At 49.9% G+C, this 23,159-nt stretch overlaps 1 protein-coding gene across 1 annotated transcript in view; it reads left to right on the top strand.

Annotated features, from left to right (window-relative positions):
- Nucleotides 1-23,159, top strand: part of LOC120841654 — a gene marked incomplete at its 3' end in the record, with an annotated part of 96,450 nt that overhangs the window by 3,148 nt on the left and 70,143 nt on the right. Inside the window, exon 3 of the mRNA XM_042288489.1 lies at nucleotides 12,780-13,002. Coding sequence (XP_042144423.1) covers nucleotides 12,780-13,002 — 223 coding nt within the window. The remainder of the gene's footprint in view (nucleotides 1-12,779; nucleotides 13,003-23,159) is intronic.

Here is a 23,159-nt window from a genome sequence, read left to right as displayed (position 1 = left end):
GCCAGGAATCGAACCCTGGCCCTTCGCGTGGGAGGCAAGCGCGATAACCATTAGGCTACGACCGCGCTGCCTACTTGGCGCGCGGCATTACTCCCCTCCTTAAAAAGTGCATCGCCCCGATGCATCCCAAAACAAAACAAAGCGTATAAAAAGAACGGTAAACTAAAGAGTCACTTGGAACACATAAGATCCACAGTCCTATCGAGCGTAGTACGGCTTCAGGCGCACGACGTGGTCGACTTCAGGTCGTGGTGGGCGGCGTGATGATGTTCTTGTTCCGTCGGGCATCACCTCGTAGTTCAGCTCGCCCAGGCGACGAAGTACCTTGTATGGTCCAAAGTACCGTTTCAGCAGTTTCTCACTGAGGCCGCGGCGACGGATGGGCGTCCACACCCACACCCCGTCTCCGGGCTGGAAGTGAACGTCCCTGTGACGAAGGTTGTAGCGGCCCGCGTCAACGCGTTTCTGGTCTTGAATCATGAGTTAGGCGAGCTGGCGGACTTCTTCGGCGCGTTGAGCAACCGCCTGGGTTTCGTCGCTCTCATTGTCAGATGGCTCATGGGGCAGCATTGCGTCCAGAATGGTTGTTACCTTCCGACCATGTACCAGCTGGAAAGGGGTGAATCCAGTGGTCTCCTGAACCGCCGTATTGTAGGCAAACGTGACGTAGGGCAACACCTCGTCCCACGTCTTGTGCTCTACGTCGACGTACATAGAGATCATATCGGCGATTGTCCTGTTGAGTTGCTCGGTCAGCCCGTTGGTCTGCGGGTGGTATGCAGTGGTTCGACGATGGCCGGTGCCACTGAGACGAAGGATCTCTTGCGTCAGCTGGGCCATGAACGAAGATCCGCGATCTGTAATCAGAATTTCGGGAGCGCCGTGCCGGAGGACGATGGACTCCATGAAAAACTTGGCGACTTCCACAGCAGTCCCTGAAGGAAGAGCTTTCGTTTCGGCGTACCGCGTGAGATAATCTGTGGCGACGATGATCCAGCTGTTCCCCGACATCGAAGGCGGAAAAGGACCAAGTAGATCCATTCCATTCTGCTGGAAGGGTGTAGTTGGAGGAGAAATGGGCTGCAGATGTTCGGCCGGCCTTGTCGGCGGTTTCTTGCGTCGCTGGCACTCGCGGCATGATCGTGTGTATAGGTGGACGGTCTTGGGGAGCTTCGGCCAGTAATACTTTTCACAAATACGGGCCAGTGTCCGGGTGTAACCAAGGTGTCCGGATGTCGGGTCGTCGTGGCAGGCTTGGAAGATCTCCTCTCGAAGGTCGCTCGGGATTACCAGCAACCACGGTGTGTTGTTGTCGCCCAAGTTCTCTTTGTAGAGTACACCTTGTCGGATGGTGAAGGTCGGCAGTACTCGTGAGGAGACACGTGGCACGGTACTCCTGCTCCCTTCCAGGTGCTCGATTAATGCGCTCAGCTCAGGATCGTCCCGTTGACGTCGTGCCATATCGTCGGTGTTCACTGCTCCTAGGAAGCACTCGTCGTCATTGTCGTCGCTGCAGCCGGAAGGGGTTTCGACGGGGGCTCTGGACAGGCAGTCGGCGTCGCTGGGCTTGCGGCCTGACTTATAGACCACTGTCATGTTGAACTCTTGTAGTCGAAGACTCCATCGAGCGAGGCGTCCTGACGGGTCCTTCAGGTTCGCAAACCAGCAAAGCGAGTTGTGGTCCGTGACTACACGGAACGGGCTCCCGTGCAAGTACGGACGAAACTTCGTTATTGCCCAGACGACCGCAAGGCATTCTTTCTCACTCGTGGAGTAATTTTTCTCCGCCTTGGACAATGTCCGACTTGCGTAGGCGATGACTCGCTCGATGCCTTCTTGCACTTGGACTAGTACTGCGCCAGTCCCACGTTACTTGCGTCCGTGTGAATTTCTGTTTCCGCATCCTGGTCGAAATGCCCAAGCACAGGAGGAGTCTGGAGTCGTCGTTTCAGGTCGTCGAATGCCTGCTGTTGCTCCTCGGCCCATTCGAACTTCTCGGCGTCTTTCGTGAGATTCGTAAGTGGTGCGGAAATCCTTGCGAAATCCCGAACGAAGCGTCGATAATAGGCACAAAGTCCAAGGAATCTTCGCACGGCCTTCTTATCTGTCGGCGCTGGAAATGCCGCGACGGCGCGAGTCTTCTCGGGGTCTGGGCGGACGCCTTCGTTACTAACCACGTGGCAAAGGAACTTCAGTTCGTCATAGGCGAACCGGCACTTTGACGGCTTGAGTGTGAGTCCGGTAGTCTGAATGGCTTGAAGAACAGCTCGGAGTCGTCTCAAGTGCTCGTCGAAGTCAGCTGAAAATACTACGACGTCGTCAAGGTAGACGAGACAACTCTGCCACTTCAGCCCTGCCAGTACGGTGTCCATGACACGCTGGAAAGTTGCTGGCGCCGTGCATAGTCCGAAGGGCATCACCTTGAACTCGTACAGTCCATCCCGCTTGACGAAGGCTGTCTTCTCTCGGTCCCGTTCGTCAACCTTGATTTGCCAGTAGCCGCTCTTCAGGTCCATCGATGAAAAGTATCGAGAGTGGCGCAGCCGGTCTAGAGTGTCGTCGATGCGGGGGAGTGGGTAGACGTCTTTCTTCGTAACCGTGTTGAGCTGCCAGTAGTCCACGCAGAACCGAAGAGTTCCGTCCTTTTTCTTAACCAGCACGACTGGAGAGGCCCATGGACTGCTTGAAGGTTGAATTATGTCGTCATTCAGCATCTCTTGAACTTGCTGATGGATCACCTCCCGTTCCTTAGCGGAGACTCTGTACGACGATCGGTGCACAGGGCGCGCGTCGTCCTCGGTAACGGTACGGTGCTTGGCAACCGCTGTCTGGCGCACCTTCGACGACGTCGCAAAGCAATCGCGGTATTCGGCGAGGAGTTTATTCAGCTGACGCCGTTTAGGGTCCGGAAGCTTAGGGTCGATGTCGAGCTGCGCTGGCGACGTACTGCCTTGCTGGGGCGGCGAGGATTCGTCAGTAATCGCGGTGATTTCGGCGGGGTTTCGGAGTTTCTCGACGTGGCACACGGCTGCACCTTTCGTGAGGTGTTCCGTTTCGTTTCGGAAGTTCGTCACGAGGGCCACAGTCCGCCCATCCTGAAGTTCAGCCACTCCCCTTGCGACGCCTATGCCTCTTTCCAGGAGCAATTGGAGGCTTCCCTCGAGAAGAACTTCGCCACAGGAAGCTTCATCGATCCCGACAAGTACGAAGACACTCGACCGCGGTGGTAGGTTTACGTGGTTTGCGAGGACTCGGACCGTGGGTGACGTCGCTTGGGGTTCCTCCGCTGGTGGAGCAGGATTTCGTAGCGTCAGCCGGTTTGTTCCGAGGTCGATGACGGCGCCATACTCGCAGAGAAAGTTCATTCCGAGGATAACGTCCCTCGAACTGTCTTGCAGAACGACGAACTTGACAGGGCACGTTTCACCGTGGATCCCGACGCGAGCAGTGCATCTCCCGACTGGTGTGATGAGATGTCCTCCGGCGGTTCGTATTTGGGGTCCTTCCCACGGCGTCATGACTTTTCGAAGGCGGCGGGAGAGCCTCCCACTCAAGACTGAGTAGTCTGCTCCGGTGTCCACGAGTGCCCATGCGTCATGTCCGTCGATGACGACGTTTAGGTTGTTGGACACCGTTGCAAGCGCGTCGTAGCGATGCGTGGCGTCGGAAGGGTGGGAGCGCTCCGGCGTTCTTGGAGGCTCTTTACTCGGGTCGTCTTCGGCAACGGCACCTCCATGCGTTGCCGCACTTAGTTTTCCCGACGAGATAGGGGGGACAGGCTGTCACGGCGCGACCGACGGAAAGGCGACGCGGAACGTCGGGGGGATGGAGAACGGGAACCTCGTGGTGTGGTGGGCGCTGGTGACGGAGGGCGACAGAGGTATTCCTCGATGTCCCTTGGTCGTTCTCCAAAACGAGGTCGACGGTCGTTTGGAGCGAATCCTCTCAGGCCGAGCTGGCGGTAGGGGCACCTCCGGTAAACGTTGTCAGCCTCCCCGCAGTGGAAGCACACCGGGCGTCCGTCATCCGTGCGCCGCACGTCGGTCTTTCGAAGTCCACGCTGCTCTTGGCGCGGGGCCTACTGCGGCGAAGAGACTTCTCGTTGGGGTGCAGATGGGTACTGCCGAGCAGTAGGAGGCTGCGGACGACGAACAACGGGGGCTTAGGTCACAGCTGGTGGTTCCGGTGCGGCGTCGGCGAGAACGTCTGGCTGGAGCGCTTGCTGGACCTCTTCTCGAACAATCTCGGCGATCGAGAGTGAAGCTGGACGTTCGGCGGCAGGTATCAGCTTCTTCAGTTCTTCACGGACGATGTCTCGGACTATTTCCCGGATCCCCGGAATATTGGGGCTGAGAGTGCAGCTTGACGGCGTGAGTGCAGCGACGGCAGGAGCTCGATGGAAGTGAGCGGCTCGTGCTTGCAGGGCCCGTTCAATGTTGGTCGCCTCTGTTACAAACGTTTCGACGGTGGTCGGCGGGTTGCGGACGAGGCCTCCGAAGATGTCATCTCGTACGCCTCGCATCAGGATCCGTAACTTCTTTTCGTCGGTGGCTTGAGGGTCGGCGCGAGTGACCAGGCGCAGGACATCCTCGACGAAACTGGTGATGGTCTCGTTTGCGCCCTGGGTTCTCATTCGAAGAAGGTCCTCGGCCCTCTCCCGTCGAGACTGGTTAGTGAAAGTTCGCCTCAACTCATTCTTGCAGGCGGTCCACGAGATCAACGAAGTCTCCCGATTCTCAAACCAGTGCCTGGCCGTTCCTTCGAGCGCGAAGTAAAGGTTCTGCAGGCGCTGGTCGTCCGTCCATCGGTTGTGCTGGGCCACCCGCTCGTACTGTTGAAGCCAGTCCTCGACGTCTTCGTGCTGCTCGCCGTGGAATGGAGCCGGTGTTCGAGGAGCGACGGGTAGGTAGACGACGGTAGGAGCGGCGGGGGTCTGCGACTGGTTGGCCATCGTCTGCTGCCTGGTCCTGGGTGGTAAAAGTCCGTATTCCGGGTGTAGCCCTTGGGTGCGGCGACTTCATCGAGTCTCGATCTGGTCTTCGTTGGGTCCTCGGGAGCTTGGGTTTGGACTTGTACTGCGGGAACTCGGAGGGCTGCGCTGCACGGACATGCGGTGCCCAGCACCTCCACCAAAATGTCACGGGTGGTGACTAAAAAAAACAATAAATAAACAGGAAGAAATAAACATTTAATGTGGAGAACTTGTGCCAAAAATAAGAGAGTACAAAAGATAATAATAGAGCGTCGCGGGCGTCGAAGTCGGCGTGGCAGCAGAGTCGAACGCTGGGGCGAGACTGGCTCCGGCTTGCCCGCGGAGCCGCTTTTGTACACACGTTGGCTTCTGGAGCATTCGACGTAGAAGGTTCGACGCGTAGAACATTCTGACCTCGAATCAGCTAGACGGTTCTCGATTTCACCAGAACATCACATTACAGTGTTAACAAAAATGCATAGTCGCGGCCAGGAATCGAACCCTGGCCCTTCGCGTGGGAGGCAAGCGCGATAACCATTAGGCTACGGCCGCCTTCTTTTTTTCTTTATTGCCAGGCATAAGTATCAACAAAAAGAGGTACAGAATGATAAAAGTAGACGCGATGGTTAGACAAACACTACATACACAAAATTAAAAAGGTTTCAAAGGCAGCGCTTCTTCTTGAACAGGCACCCAATCCGGGCAACACTCATGCGCTTTCCATACCTCAATGACGTTGCGCAAAGAAACACAAAAATAATCAGAAACCGGCCTAGCATCAACTTCTGCATGACGAACCGCCATGCGCGATTTCCAGATGCTGTGTAGATCCAAAAGCATAACCAAGTCGTAAGGGACACTATTATCATTTTCTATGCTTAGATACCGGATACCCTGTGGATCCTACGGAAAATCCTTTTTCAATGTGCGTTGCAGCACGTCCCAAAAAAAACCCATCCCAACAATTTAAAAAGACGTGTTCTACAGTCTCCGGTTTTTGACACAATAAACAATTTACCCCCCACGGTACAAACAGACCCTTATCCTCCATCCATGTCTTCACCGGCAGGACACCAGTATGTAATTTGAAGAAAAAGTTTTTAACACTCGGCGGAACTGTCATTTTCTTAACTCGCTGGAGGACATCCTGCCCCTCCCCAAAGACATACAAAGACCTATACAACGGGACCGGGAGGACAACACCAAGAACGTCTCTGTACAACTGTCTTCGAGATACCCCGCTCAGATATTGTTAGGAAACACGTGCACACAAAAACCGAGTCGCTTGCACCACCTCACGGAAATAACCATAAATTCCCCCTTCGCATTCCCTCACAGAAGAAACGACAAGCTCTGGTAATGCGCTGGCCAGGCGCACCTGACACACTGTGCGCAGAAAAGATTCATTCACGTCGCGAAGAAAAATAAAGCGGTTTACAACCTGTTGCAAAAATAGGTGCGCCAAGGAGAGTCCCCCGGCGCGCACGCGCCTGAAAAGGTTCGTGCGGCTTGTTCTTTCCCAGGTGGATCCCCAGATAAAAACCGCAAAAACACGATGTAATCTCTGCACGTTGATACGCGAGCAGTGCAAGACCTGAAGCACATACCACAGTTTACAGACAAAGAATAAATTACACACTGTGGCACGCGCAAACATCGACAAATCCTTCCCTTTCCACTTTTCCGTTTTTTCTCGAAGATCCACAGCCTGCCCTCGCCAGTATGGGTCACTGTCGCGATAATTTTCTAACGGTATCCCTAAGTATTTGACTGGTGTCGTTACCCAGTTCACGTTTTCAAAAATACTAGGCTTTGCATCCCAATCTCCATGCCAAAAACCTAAACATTTGTGCCAATTTACGGCACTACCGCTAAATCTGCAAAACTTTTTCACCAGCTTTACTGCCTCGCTTATGCCACCTCTATCGACACAAAATAGTGCGATATCATCAGCGTAAGATAACAATTTTACTTCGCACGATTACAGTTTAAACCCCCTAATACTTTCGCATCTAATAATACTTAAACAAAACGACTCTATGTAGATACAAAACAGAAGGGGTGATAAGGGACAACCTTGACGGATAGAACGGGACACTTCAATGCGTTCACTGACAACTTTTTTGATAATGAGACTCGTGGAACACTTTTTGTACGCCATACGTACACCCTCGAGCAGAACTGTGCCGACATTTACGTGTTCTAGCACGTTGAACAAAAGTTCGTGTGACACCTGGTCAAACGCTTTTTCCAGATCAATCTGGAGCATAGCAACCACGCGTTGCATACAGTCACAACACTCAAGGACACTTCTGGCGACGTGAATATTCGTTACTACGGTCCGTCCTCTAATTCCGCACGTTTGGTGAGGCCCTACTATGTCTGTTATCACTGATTGCAACCGTTTTGCTAAGATTTTCATAAATATTTTATAATCAACGTTTGTTAGACTGATTGGACGGTACGCCGACACCTGCCTAAGCTTTATCTTGTCCTCGCTTTTGGGAATGAGTATTGTATGGGAACGCCAAAAAGACGGTGGTAGTAATTTACGCTCATATGCTTCAGCGTAAACCCTACACAATACCGGACTAACCTCATGCTTAATCGCCTTGTAAAAGGCCGCGCTTAGGCCGTCGGGGCCGGGCGACTTTCCAGGATTCAAATGCTCACTAGCATTTTCGACTTCATCTACGGTAATCTCAGCTTCTAAAAAGGAAGTTGTTTCACTATTTAACCGCGGTAATAGGCACATAAACTCGCTTTTAAAATTCGCTAAATTAACGGTTCGGTGAGAAAACAGATTTTTGTAGAATTCACAAAAAGCCTTCTCTATTTCTGCGCTATCTCTAGTAACGGCCCCGTGATATTCGATTTCGACAGTCTCGTTGCGCCTAGCGTACCTTTTCTCAGCCCCGAGAGCTCTTTTTGTCGGTGCTTCCCCACAGAACGACTTTCCTGCCCGCGCTCTAACCAGTGCTCCGTGGTACCGCTCCTTATCGAGAACTTCCAACTTGGATTTCAAAGTGCTTATGTCATCTTTATAAACACCAGGCGAACGACTCTCTTCGCCGATAAGTAACTCAAGATTACTGCGCAGAAGCGATTCTTTTTTTCTTTCTCTATACTTTATCGCGCTCGCTCTTTCCATTGCTTTCATTTTAATTTCTTGCTTAAAGTGTTCCCATTTTAAAGCGTAGTCATTCACTTCCCCTTTGAAGATTCCTCTTAAGCTATCCTTGACAGCGGCCATGAAATCATCGTCACTCATGAGTTTACTATTTAATTTCCAAAGCTCCCAACAGAAATCTTTTTTTTTTGCCTTGGTGCTTGCAAGTGTAAACAAAACTAAACAGTGATCACTAAATGACACGGGTATCACACGGTATTCGCTGCACTGAGGAAGAATCTCTAAGGAAATATATGCTCTATCCAAACGGGCATGACTTGACCCTTGAAAATGAATATAAGGTACATTTCTAGTGTCCCCCAAACAGTCCCCAACATCTTCTAACCCACAGAAATTTACAATTTCATTTAAAACAACAGTACTCGCGTCACTAAACGGAAGTGCACTCGTTTTATCTCGTGCCGAAAGCACACAGTTAAAGTCGCCAACAAAGATGACTACACGCTCCGTCGCAAAGAAAGACCGAATATCCTCAAAAAACGTTTTTCGTTCTTCGGCTGTGCCATATCAGATGCCATATCACAGACTATTAGTCGACCCGATTCTGAGGTCGTAACCTTTTGCACTTCCGCTCCCAGGCTCGCGCGAACTAACAACAGACACCCTGCCGATGCTCCTACTGCATGACTGACGCACACGCTATAGTTAGCAGTAAAAGGCCACACCATGCGCTCAGTCTGGTCCTCCCTTTCGACCTTCGTTTCTTGCAAAGCGACTATGTCGAGGTCCTGCTCTACGACTAGACGATACAACTGCCTTTGCTTTCTTCTCTCAGCGAGCCCCCGTATATTTAAGGTCGCTATACGTACAGGCTTTTCGAGCGTGTTTATCGTGAAGTGGGACCAGGCACAGCGTACGGAGCTTACCCTTTTGGCGCGTCTTCATACACGGCAGTCCTCTCTCACAGTGGTGGCCTATTGGGACAGCTTCTCGCGGGAATGCGGTGACGATGACCGCTGCGGACTGTCGGCGCCTTTCCACCCCGCCGCCACCTTCCACTTCCGTTCGAGCTGTCGTAGCCGCCGTTCCTGAGATAACTCAGCACCGCCTTCATGGCGACGCTTCACGGCAGTCTTGTCAAGGTCCATTTCAGAGACGGTGGGCTCACTGTCCGTCGCGGCAACGTCCCTTGCATCGCCTTCCGGCACAGAAGACGTCGACGAGTCTTCAACAGCAGGACCAGAGGCTGCAGTCTCCTGCTGCTTCGCTCCCACGACGCTCGCCTTCTTCGGGCCGGTGTCTGGCCGGCCGCCCTTGTCAACCGGGGTGGGCTGCTCGGTCGAAGTCGCAGTGGGAGCCGCCGCTCTTTCCGCCTCCTCCTCGTCCATGAGGAGGTCATTCTGGTCATCACCCGCACCACGTACCGCTGCTCGTGCGTACGAGCGCACACAGTCCTGCTGCTCGTGCCCGTAGGCGCGGCACTCAGAACACCTTGGGGCCCGGCAGTCCCGCCGGATATGCCCAGTCTTGAGGCACCGGAGGCAAATCGGAGCTCGTCCAGGCACTACGACTAGGACCGTGCCGCTTCCGAAACGCAACTGGTGCGGAAGGCGCTCGAGGGTGACTCCCTCCCGGAGTACGATGCGTACAATCCTGGTGGTGGACTCGGCCCCCTCGAAGCCAGCCACCTTCCACCGGTCAAAGGAAACGTCCTTTACCTTGCCGTAATCCGCGAAGGCCTTTCGGATGTCCTCGTTTGAGACGTCGAACGACATTCAGTGAAGTTTCACTCGAACTTCCTGCCTCGTTGGGTCGACGACGAGGCATGTGCGGCCTTTGACTTCGAGCCGCCCCGCTTCGACCAACTTGAGCTTGGCCACGTCGGTATGAAGTTTGAGCAGCCAGACGTGGGACATTTGATATGCCCCAATGCCAGCCACTTCCCTGATGACACCCAGTTCTTCCAGCGGCCGCCGAAAATCCTCAATGCGGTACGGTCTTCCGGCAATGTCGCAGTGCTAAACAACTGCCTTCTTCATTGCATCACCTGATGGCAAGGGCGGCAAAGAAATACGATATTCCTTCGGAGCAAAAGAATCCGAGTCACCGCGGCCGGCGTCGACCGTTATCGCAGCTCCGTGGGAGCCAGCCATCCTGCGTCCGCTCCAATCGGCTGCCGGAAACAGAATCATTAGGCTACGGCCGCGCTGCCTACTTGGTGCGCGGCAATATCGCCTTACGAGTAGGATTGTAGCCTCCCGCCTACATCTCCTGCATTGTTTTTTTCTGAAATCGAAATTTCTGTTCACCATCCCTTTAATTCATCCCTTAGCCAACACCATCCAATCAGAAGGCAACTGGCCAGCCTGTCGCGCATGCGCACATGAGTCGAACCTCAATACAATGCTCGTCGAATTTTCCACTCAAAGTTCGAAAAAGTCGAACCTGGTCGAACTCGAACCTCGGCCGCTTTGCGACACCTCTACTTGTACTAGATATAGTAGCAAATGGAAAAGCCGCAGACCCCAATCCAATCCAAGCCGAAAGTATCCGAAAGTTTCCGGAAGTCTGCATCTGGCGGCCATGCTGCCATTCGGTTATTGACTAGTCTGGTTGAGCGTCATGTTGTCATAGTGTTTCGGGAACTGGCCTCTTCAATGACGATGTCGGCGGCGAAAATGTGCTCGTTTAATCCTGACTGGACTAACCCGAATATTTCGGACTATGCAAGCTTGATTAAGCCCGTGCAAAAATGATCATCACAATGCTCAATGCCTTGTGTTGTAGTGGTCTTATATATTTAACCACCTCTACATTGGTCAGGGAATTTGAGATTTAATTGTCAGGGAAATCCAGGAAAATTCAGGGAATTTCAGAATAATAATTTGCTAGACACCCTGAAATCTCCTATTTCCAGATAATTAAAAAAGTAAAAGAAATGTTTATAGGTTTACAACCTACACCGAATAAACTCTTGTCCATATAAAGAAGTAATGCAGTAGAGGGTTAAATATGTTTGACCAAATGAGCAGACATGCAACTAGTTTTAACTATTTTTGGAGTACTACGGTAAAGTTTAAATATTAAAAATATGCATAGTTCCTGTTATAAACTCACTGCCTTTACGAAAATCATTAGGTCAGTCAATAAATTTAACAAGACTCGGTGCTTGTCTGAACCTTAGTGTTTTGCAGACGACACTTGAGCCTGTCACACCCATGTACCAATCCCGCCTGTCGTTGCGTTGAGATTCACGTGACATCTCGTACCACGTGATAGCCATGTTCTTGGCGGCCCGAGGCCGATGTTACCGGACAGAGCTGAAGTTTTAGGTTTCGATTTCTGCTTCTGTTAAAATTAGATTAAATATATATATCCCAAGAGTAACTACGCTGAATTCCGTATCAAATTTCGCATTAGCTCAATTTCGTATTAAAAACCCTAGTAAAAGGCGCTATGTCATTTGCTTTGCAAAAAATGGGATATATATTTTAATATAATTTTAACACGAGCGCAAATCGAAACCGAAACTTCGGCTCCGTCCGCCAACATTAGCCTCGGGCCACCAAGAAGATGGCCATCCCGTTGTAAGAGATGTCACGTAATCCCGTACGCAACGACGGGAAGGATTGGGGCGGGCATGTGCCAGGCGAAAGTTACGTCTGAACCACACTCGTGACCACGTTTTGGTGTCTACGGCATTCGACGCCGTATGCACAACGGCGGCATAATTCTGCACACACAGTGTTTGTAGTGTCGATGAAACTCCGAGATACAATAATCACGAACAGTGAGGCGACGATGGCGGTTGTGACGCGCGAGACGGTGGTAACAGCGAGACCACAGCGGGACCACCCCCCAAGAAGCGCACTGCGCATGCGCCTTACGCCTATGACGTGGGCACCGCTAAGCGCCGCGAGAAAACTATGCTGACGTCAGCAGTTCTTGCCCGGAGAAGTAAAAACGAGCACAAGGGGGGGATGGTGCCGACGTTTGGCTTAATGGTGGCTTCGTCCACGCCGTGGCCTTGACTGCACTGTTGGTTGCGCCTTAAATCGCCCGCTCGAGTCAGCCAATTTCGGCAACTTGGCGAGTTGCAAAGTTTGCCTGACCGGTTAAGGGACATTTAGAGGGAACTACGTCGCAATATTTGATTTGTGGTCTTCCTAGGTGATACGGAAGAGGTCTGCATTGTTTTTTCAAAAATAAAAATGAAGCGGAGTTTTCCTTTAAAGCTTTTATGGGGGGCCATTCTTTAATTTGTTGGTCTACAGGCCAACAAATAATTTTAGGTTGGAAGGACCTCTGAAAGTGTCTTGTATTACGGTGCCTGGATGGATGTGTCTCCATCTGGTGTGCTTACCGCATCATTCTTTTTGGTGTGGCAACAGTCCACAGTCACTTCACAGTCAGAAGTTAGGGTGCCATGACGACAACGGCACTTGTACCCGCGTGTCTTATTCACCAGAACTTTGAAGACCAACTGCCAGGATCTCGACATCCAACAGCATGACACTTCCGTTTTTTTAACAGCCTTTGTTGCCACCGTGGGGCCACTCTTAATGCATGGGAAGAAGATGATGGTAATCACACCCCTGGGGAATACGTCCAGCCACTACACCTCTACTAAAACTTGCTTGAGCACCTGTTTAGGTATGATTATGTTTACACTTGCAGCGTTACCTTGGAGGTGGGGTGTCTCTACGCCAAGAAAAGTTCGACTGGGTCATGGACAAAGCGGAGTCGGACTCTGGCTGCTGTTTCATGTTGTTCCGGTGCCTGTACAAGGACGAGGACCTGGTCAACAGGAGTGTGACGGGCCAGCCCTCCAGGCGCAACCTACAGTATGACGCTGTGAAAAGAAAGCCGATCACACCAGCCAAAGTGGACGCAATCAAAGGTGCGTGCCTTGCTGCATGTCCCTTTCCGGCTCCAAACTATGCAGCAGTTGGCAGGTTTGGCATCGATCATTATATAGGTTTTATAGACCACTCGGGTGCTGACATGTTGAGGGTTTTACTATCTTGGATGTGTAAGTGCTACTATACCTTCTCTTGCCTCAGCATGAACTAAATGCAAAGGCTGCGTAAGCGCGAGAGGGTAGCCTTGACTGGAGCAGCCGCTGCACGAGCACTTGTAGAGCCGCCGACACGTGATTCAAAGCATTTAGCTCGCGCTTTTCAGCAGGCCCGGCCAACAATAGTCCAGGCTAAGGTGACACAAAATATAGCCTGCATTTGTTTTGTTTTTAGCGGTATTGGGGTAGTGGATTGCTTTACTATTTGAGTTGACTTATTGCTTTCATGTTATGATGAGACAAAAGATGACTGCAAGGAAAGGTGAAGAATGAGAGACAATGTTGCAATTGTGACATTGCAGCTTTCTCTTTCATGTAGATAGGATAGCATAACCTGCTTGGGGCTTCGTCCTAGCTTCCACTAGCAAGGGAGATCACGTGCCATTGTTGGGGCTTTTTGTTCCATCTGCAGAGGCTGCTCGGCTGGCCCCCTGCAGAGGCCGCAGCCTCTGCAGACACTAGCCGGCCGGGGGAGCGGTAGCTGTGCGCTGCTGCGGAGGCAGCACCGCTCTGTGGGGCTTTAGAATTATCCGGTGCGCTGCCCGTGTCGCAGCCATTTTAAGAGGCGTTCTGCAAAGGGAATTTCTTTGGCGTTTCTCCCGGTTACAAACAACGCCGGCTCCACTGCATGGGACTGGTAATGCTTTCGCATAAAAAAAAGAAACACCCTTCCAGTCTTTATATTCTTCATTTAAGAAGTTTTGTTTCAGTGATTAAAACGCTAATAAAATATTCAGATATTATTTTCAGACATCATCTATGAGCGTATACTGTAAACGACTTATTTTTCGCGGGCTCAGTATTTCGTGACTTAGGTCAAAGCTGGTTTTGGAATAACTCGCGGGCTCTAATTTTCGCGACGCGGTGGGATCTCAATATAGATTCCAAGGCGCTTATATTTTGCCGAAATTGTTCGCGGGACCTATTTTTCGCAAATTGCAGGTGATTCGCGAAAATTAGGTCTTCGCGAAAATTAAGTCGTTTATAGTATATACCTCAGTTTTTGCAGCAGGGAAAAGAAATTACCCTTTTTTGGATTTTCACAATCTCAGCTCATTTTGAACTCTTTCAGCTCTGTCTATTGGCTGACATATTTACTTTGTTGAAGCCGCCAAGAGAGCTATTCAGGGCAAGAAGGTAGCACTGTGTGCCCAATAATGAAAGAGAACATTATGCAGTGTGCTGAAAGGAATACTGAACCGAAATCTGAATTTCAGCTCAGAAGATAGTGGGAGCGCTCTATTAGAAGCTACAAACCCTAATACACCACTTTTATAACAATATAGATTGATATGTCGAACCGATGGCTGTATTTTTGGCAACAGAAAAACGCAATTAAGCGAAGCTGAGATCACGTTACCGGGTTCCTCGGCCTTGTCCTTCGTCCGGGGCCCTTCAATTACTAGATGTGGGCTGTCTGTGTTTCTGAATAAATTACAAATCATATTAAAAATAGGGGCGGGTTATCTTTCGGGGATGGGGCATCTCTTGGGATATTACGGTAGCTAGGCAGTTTTCGCAGGAGGAGTACTGATGGCAGTAGTAGTTAGGGCAATCACAGCCATTCAGTTAACTTAAATACCGTAATTTGGGTCACTGGTGTTGTTCCCGTCCCGTTTACTTTCCTTGTAATTAACCACTGGTAGTGGTGATCAAGAGTTGTAAGTGCCCTGTGGTACCTAAAAGATAGAAAAAATGACAGCACATCTGCAGGGTGGAGACTTAAGATTTGAATGTAAACATTAGACAGCAGTATGTCTGGTTGGGGGAAATAATTATTAAAACGACGACCAACCAATGCCTAAAACAAGAACCCAACGTTTTTGTTTGTTTTTTTAAATTTAAGATGAAGCATCAATTTTAAAATCCACAATAACATTATTTATATATACCGTAAAGTTCCGAAAGAACGCACACCCAAAATGAAGAGATAAATCGTGAAAAACATGGGGTGGGCTATATTTGGGGACGCCACAGTAAAACATTATCAAAAACCGGCTACAAACTACGTGACGCGGAAACTGATACCGCAGATCGCGGACACCGCAAATTCGCATTTCACGATGCGATAAACACGCGGGAAGCCGCTATAAACTTGCCTGTCACAGGAATCAATATTGCACGCGCAGATCGCGGTCAAAAAGGCAGGAATCCGCTATAAACTCGCTTGTCTGACGTGCCGGTACAGCAAATTGCGCAGTTAATGTGATTCCCGTCGGACATATTGCGTGACGTCTGACAGAAATCGGTGGGTGGGCGGTGCTTCGGAATTTTTATGTTGCAGATATTCAGACCTCTTAGGGGCGGGCGTTCTTTCGGAACTTTACGGCTTGTGCGGATGGCACAAGCTATCACATTAAGAGAAGCACTTGACATCGGGCAGTGCCACACGCCAGACGCACGAACCGGTCGCACGAGCGTCTGGCGCTCGTGCCATCGCGTGACTGTGAGCTTTGTTTTTGCAATGCACCGTGCAGCGACGATCAACTACCCCTGACCTCACCCTGGTTGGGCGCCGATTATTCAGTGTTAAGTAGGAATCTTGCCGCTCGACTGAAAAGGATTATGACTGTCTGGGATGGGCCGCAAATCCGCACGGCTGGAAGTAATTTAATTACACCGGTTGGCAGATGCACAGCAAGAATCCAGATACGAGGAATTACGTTCATCGCCAGTTTTGGCGTTCTCAAGGAGTGTTCAAGAAAAGTTATACTCGGAATAGACTTTGTCGGAGAGAACGGCGCAATCATAGACCTACGTAGGCAAATGACCACATTCTCCACTGCACGATACGTTGAAAAGGAGAAATCAACACTACGGTGTTCTCCACTCCGAGTAAGGGATGACCACGTTTGTCTCCCGCCATGTAGCAGCATCCTCGTGACTGTAAGAACCGACGAGACTGCCTCTTCAGGAATCGCCGAGGCGAACTAATTTCTTCTGCTGAAACGGGGAATCTGCATAGCCAGGGGTCTCGTTCATCTCCACGACGGACAAACTGAGTTATTACTTACGAACTTTCGCTCCGAACACCAGCATGTTTCCCGTGAAACTACCATCGCCTACCTTGAGGACGTCGCTGATGTCAGTGGGCCCTTCTCACTAGAAGCTTCACTGCCAGGCAAGATAACGACAACCTCCACAAAAACATTTGATGTTAATCGTGAACTCCGAGAAAAAGAACAGGAACATCTGCTGCATCTTTTGCATAAGTATAATGACTGTTTTTCATCGTCATCGAAGGTGCGCCGGACGACTGTCACCAAACATCGGATCATCACGGATGAAGCTACAACGCTGAAACGACAGCCACCGTACAGGGCCTCGCATAAGGAACGAGAAAAGATACGGCAACAGGTCGAAGAAGTGCTTCATGACGACGTTATACAGCCATCAAAAAGTCCCTGGGAATCACCTGTTGTGCTTGTGAGAAAAAAAGATGGTACACTACGATTTTGCATAGACTACCGTAAGCTAAACACGATCACCAAGAAGGATGTATACCCGCTGCCCCGCATATATGATACTCTGGACAGGGGGCATGGTGCAAAGTACTTCTCATCGATGGATCTTAAAACAGGTTATTGGCAGATCGAAGTTGATGAAAGAGACCGAGAGAAGACCGCTTTCATTACGCCCGATGGTCTTTATGAGTTTAAGGTCCTTCCGTTTAGACTATGTTCGGCGCCGGCCACATTCCAGCGGATGCTGGACAGTGTTCTTGCCAACCTCAAGTGACAAACATGCCTTGTGTACCTGGACGATGGCGTAGTGTTTTCCACCAGCTTTGAAGAACACCTGAATCGACCAGAAGCTGTTCTGCAAGCCATAAGGACCGCTGGCCTGACACTTAAACCGGAAAAGTGCCACTTCGTATTCAAAGAGCTCAAATTCCTCGGCCACGTAGTGAGCGCAGAAGGCGTTCTGCCCGACCCCGAGAAAACGTCTGCCGTCGCATTGTTCCCTCCTCCCACCGACAAGAAGACCGTACGACAGGTTCTGGGACAGTGCCCCTATTATAGACGCTTTGTGGAGCAATTTTCCGAAATCGCCGAACCGCTCACTCGACTCACGCGTGACGATGTCCAGTTTACGTGGACGGAAGAGCAGCAGTGTGCTTTAAAAGAGCTTCAAGGTCGCCTGCAGTCGGCACCAGTTCTCGCACACTTCGACGAGCTCGCAGGGACCGAGATCCACACAGATGCTAGCAACGTTGGCTTTGGAGCCGTTTTAGTCCAGTGGCAAGATCGAGTCAAACGGGTAATTACGTATGCCAGCCGCTCACTGTCCAAAACAGAAAAAAACTATTCGACCACGGAAAAAGAGTGTCTCGCAATCATTTGGGCCACTATCAAGTTTCGCCCATACCTTAATGGGAGGCCTTTCAAAGTAGTCATCGACAACCAATCTCTATGCTGGTTGGCCACCCTCAAAGACCCTTCCGGGCGTCTCGCGCGCTAGAGCCTGAGACTTCAGGAATTCGAAATCACCGTCGTGCACAAGTCGGGGCGAAAACACAACGACGCGGACTGTCTCTCTCGTGCTCCTGTTGACCCTGCTCCGCAAACCGATGAAATGGACGACGCCTTTCTTGGAGCTATTGACACTGCGATCATGGCCCAACAGCAACGAACAAACCCCGAGCTTCGTCCTTTTATTGAGCACCTGGAAGGCCGTGATACACCTGTACCAACCGCATTTTCTCGAAGCCAAGGTTATTTCTGCTTAAAAGCAAGGTGTTCTGTACAAGAAAAATTTCCAGCCAATCGCGTCCTCATGCGTTCTTGTCATTCCGACCGCCCTTCGCGACGAAATTCTTTACGCCAGCCATGACGAGCCAACGTCGGGACACCTTGCTTTTGCCCGCACGCTCGCGAGAGTCCGTAAGAAGTACTACTGGCCTCGAATGTACACGGCTGTGCACCATTACGTAAGGACATGCCGCGAGTGCCAGTGGCGTAAGACGCAGCCTGTGAGGTCCGCCGGCCTTCTTCAACCAATTGACCCGCCTCCAGCACCATTTGAACAACTCGGAATGGACTTGTTGGGCCCTTTCCTAACCTCGTCCTCAGGCAACAAGCGGATCATCGTTGCGACGGACTACCTGACGCGGTACTCCGAGACACGGGCACTCCCCCAAGGAACCGTATTAGAGGTGGCAAATTTCTTCGTCAACACCGTCGTCTTGCGTCATGATGCCCCAAAAGTGATTATAACAGATCGTGGTACCGCATTCACAGCTCAGCTCACGCAAGACATCATGAGGCTAAGTCAGACGACTCACAGAAAAACTACAGCATATCACCCACAACCTAACGGGCCTCAAACAGCGCCTCAACAAGACAATCGCCAAAATGTTGTGCATGTACGCGGACGTCCAACACAAGACATGGGATGAGATTCTTTCCTACATCACGCTCGCGTATAATACGGCCCCACAGGAAACAACTGGTTTCACGCCATTTCGACTAGTTTACGGACGCGAGGCAACGACTACGCTGTACGCCATGCTGCCTCACTTCTTGGACATGATGGATGCTGACGGTGCTTCTTCGCGCAACGTGCAGAAGCTCGTCAACTGGCGAGAGTAGAAATCCGCCGACAGCAGCTCGTCGACGCCCGCCACTACAAACTGCGCCGCCAGGACGTCCGATTTCGACCGGGGGATCAAGTATGGGTTTGGACACCTATCCGACGTCGAGGACTCAGTGAAAAACTTCTGCGAAAGTACTTCGGCCCCTACAAGGTTCTTCGTCGCCTGAGTGACCTCACATACGAAGTCATTCCCGATAGTGGACATATTTTCCTCCAAAGCTCCGCACGCCCAGAGGTCTTCCACGTGGTCCGGCTAAAGCCCTACTACGCCAGAAAATAGACACCTCTCACTCTGCATTTATCTTTGTTTAATCATCGGGACAATGCTTCATCGGAAGGGGAGGGCGGTGCCACGCGTTAGACAAACCGGCGGATGGCACAAGCTATCACATTAAGAGAAGCACCTGACATCGGGCAGTGCCACACGCCAGACGCACGGGCCGGTCGCATGAGCGTCTGGCGCTCGTGCCATCACGTGACTGTGAGCTTTGTTTTTTTTTTTTTTGGGGGGGGGGGGACATTTTTTCCATCTACTCCGCTAGGACTTGACACTGAAGTGAAGAAGTTAAAGTTTTAGTTTTTCCACGGGGCCGAACTCTTTTTGTGTTGTACATAAAGTCGTGACAATATATACACATATATATACATATATACAGGATACCGGTGAAACGTTAGCTCATTCAGGTGGCTTTGTTGGAGAGAACCCAGAGGCACAGTTGTTTTATGTATATGCCGTAAAGTCCTTCCTAACTTCCCCTGTGAAAGCAACACTGCTGACGAAATCCTGCACGACGGAGAAGAAAGAATGAGTGCTGTTGCAAGTGCCGATAAAGGGAAAGGTGAGTTTTTACTATGTGTTTTATTTATGTGGGCTATTTTGAATTCAGATGCACGCTACTCCAAATCAATTTTAGCATACGCTGGACCGATACTTGACACAGATAACTTCCGTGTCAAGTATCAAGTCAAGCATACCGTGTACCGAATCCATTGCTGCACACGGTATACACAACAGGATTCAATATACGGTATGCAGTAACTCAGTTGAGAATACGGTATACGCTGGCAATACGATTTGGTCACGGTATGCATATTTTACGTTAACATTCCCGGTTCGATAATCCAGTTTGAATGTTATCGTGTTAAACTTCATACCGTTTTCTTTCGGTAGGGATAGCCGCACTATTTATGAATAAGGCGCTTGTGTCTACTTAACCGAAAAGCACATATACAGCCAATCATCCCATTGCACATAAATGACATAGGGAATAACTAGATCAAGAACACGATTCTCCATACCAATGCAACCTTCTCAGATGGTATCTTGGCGCGAAGACGTTATTTCTGTCCTGTAAACAGCTGGAATCACGCTGTCGATCGTGTCGATTGGCAATCCGCGTGCTCCGCGGAAAAGCGGACCATCAGGTTTTCTTCATAAACAGTGCGGCTATTACTCGAGTAAATACGGTATCTGAAGGACAATCTACCTTACAAAAGCTGATAATCCCACAATACCGAAAGAAAGAGGATGTTACATTATGCTATTGCAGGTGTTTCAGTTGGCCCCGGGCTGCCGGCTTCGGCAGCGCGGTTAAGAAAGCCCCCGCAATAAACATGGCTGACGAGCACATGTGTTGTTACTTGGTAGAGGAGAAAAACAATGAAGAGCTAGGTTGCTCAGCTTAAAAATATTCGGCGTCTTGCGTTGATATGCGGTGCTTGAACTATGGGAGCCGCTGGGAAGACGCACCTGCGAGAGATTTCCGAAACGCAGCGTTAGAGGTTGTCCCTTCTATGCAAACAAAGTAACAGTTGTCAAAAGTTCACTTTTGTTATATTAAAATTGTTCATTTTTGAAGTACAATAAGAGACTTGGTAGCGAGAACACAATGGAAGCGAGTAAACAATCAGCGAGGTCTGTACATAAAGTTTCCCTTCAACATGCGAAAACCGGTGCTGCTCTTCTATTGATGAACAATGCATATTACTCCGACAAGGTATTTTTGTATATTGACAACATTTGTTTCAAGGTAAAATGAGACAAACCAAGAAAGACACAATGCACGCAACAACGTCATGCCGTACACTGCATTTACGTCAATGCTTACGACATTTCATGTTTGCCAGCTACTACTCGATGTTTTAGCACCGCAGTTGTTTTTGATATAATCATTGCTCATGTTTTTGGCGCTTCACTTGAGAGTTTAAATGATGAATGTAGTACTGGGTTCAAAAAGTGAACATTTAAATTTTACGAATATTAAACATTCTGCTAACCGTCTCGAACGAAGTACGTGCAAAAAAAAAAAAAAAATCTAGATGGCAAGTACTGCGAACTCCACGTCACGTTCGGCCACTTTTTGTTTCAGAAGCTCTACCTTAACTCGCAAAAGGTGCAGAACTCAAACCAACGTTTTGTACGAGAAGCATAGGAATGAGTCATTAGCGAAAAGTAGCTCAATTCTCCCAAGTAGCACAACACGCCGGGTTGGGGATGGGGCGGTATTGGCCTGCCGGGATAGCGATACCGGCCAGTACCGGAAACGCCCCAAGGGGCGACATCGGCCGGGCCCAATGCCGGAATCCGGCCGGTACCGGGACCTTATTGGGAAACCGGGATGCCGGGAATACGGGATGTTCCCAGCGAGCTCCCGACACAGATCCCCGGCATGGAACCGGTGGTACGGTAGGAAACCATCAGTGTGCCAGCGTGATTCCGGGTCAGAGCCAGTCCAATTGCGGATTAGTCCCAGCGTAAAAACAGATCAGTGCCAGCGTAATTGCGGGTCAGTGCCTGCGAAATTGCGGATCAGCACCAGCGTATGTCATTCAGTGTACCCAGCATAGAGCCAGCAGAATGCTAGCTGCGTCAGGCTTTAAAGCCCAGGAATGACATCCTACTGCATTTTTGAACAGCCAACTTCTCAGTAGATCAAATTGACTTAAACGTGGAAATGCTAAATTTCTCAGTCCAAACCATTTTATTGGTTTTCATATCTTTTATAGGTGCTGACCGTTTTTAACATGTTTTTCGGACTTTTGAACTGAAAAAAGCCGGTTTAGTATTTGTGCAATTTTAAGAAACAATTCTGTGTGAACAATTGACTTTCTCCATGTATACAGTATACTCATGGCAATTACTGTATACTCGTTGAGACGACATGTCCCATTCATCTGTCGCCCAGATGCATATTGTGGGTAGTACAAGAAGGGAACATACAAAATGTTTTTTACCGTGACATTCTTTATTGTGCCTCGTGCACCCATAGCAGCTAGCTCCTCAGCCAAAGTGTCCCTCATCGTCAAAGGCGGTTGGAACCACCAGTGGAGTGTCCGTCTTTTTAACTCTATTGCCCTTGCCCGCCTCCCTGGCCGTCAGCCACTTCTGCACCGCGTCCACGCTGCACGAGTGCGACTTTGTATGGCACCTGTAAAGAGAATTGTCAGATCACACCGATTAGTTGAGGGATAGGGGAAGCCAATATCTTGCATATTAGCTACACACAAGGTGCTGTTCAAACACTGCAGTTTGGGAGCGTTTCCTTTGTGTAAATATGGGTCCCTCACCTAGCCTGCAATTCAAAGGTGACAGAAAGAGAGCACCACAGAGGTGGAGATTGTGGGTTTGGCTACCACGCTAAGGTGCAGATTCTACGGAGGCATATGGCTATTTCACGCAACATCCTATTAATCTGAAATGGGGGGCGAGACGGGGTGGGGTGCAAAGATGAGTGGCCAAAAAAATAGCAAAACTTCCCCAACTGACACTCTACAGACCAAGGCCTCTAAATGGTCGTCATTAGATTTTCAACCTGGAAACTAACAGGATAACAAAACAAGACCAACGAAAACCTTTTTTCACAGTTCCTTCAAAACGCTGCTTTTCAGTATGAAGGTTCCGAGAATGCTAACACAGGAGATATTCACAATAAAGAATGCAAGTCAAATTAAAAAAAAAAAAAACGACAGGAACTGACGACTTAAATTTCGCATACGTATTGCAAGACTTAACGGGAAACTGAAGCTGTTCTGTATTTGAGGAAGAACACCAAAATCGTCTTGATATGGCCTCCAGGATCACGAATATCGAGTTTATTTTTTCAATCTGGTGCATGGAGAAGCAGAAATTAATTTCTAAAGTACAGCTGAAGCCCCTCCTTCCCGGGGCATGACGTCATGCTGGGAGTTTTCGGAAAATTGAATTTGTAAAAAGGTCAGAAATAAATTTTACAAATTTATTTCTGACCTTTTTCTTGAATTTGAAAAAAGGTCAGAAATAGACGCCACAACTGGCGTCAGTGTGGAAAAATACAACTAGCAAGCTTGCAATTGCACGCGCCGCCCACACGAGCGACACGTGCTTGGCGCCCCAAAAATCCTAGTAC

Source organism: Ixodes scapularis, unplaced genomic scaffold (genome assembly GCF_016920785.2).
Source record: "Ixodes scapularis isolate PalLabHiFi unplaced genomic scaffold, ASM1692078v2 PGA_scaffold10__122_contigs__length_95168666, whole genome shotgun sequence".
Classification (NCBI taxonomy): Eukaryota; Metazoa; Arthropoda; class Arachnida; order Ixodida; family Ixodidae; genus Ixodes; species Ixodes scapularis.
This window is presented reverse-complemented; position numbering and strand designations above follow the sequence as displayed.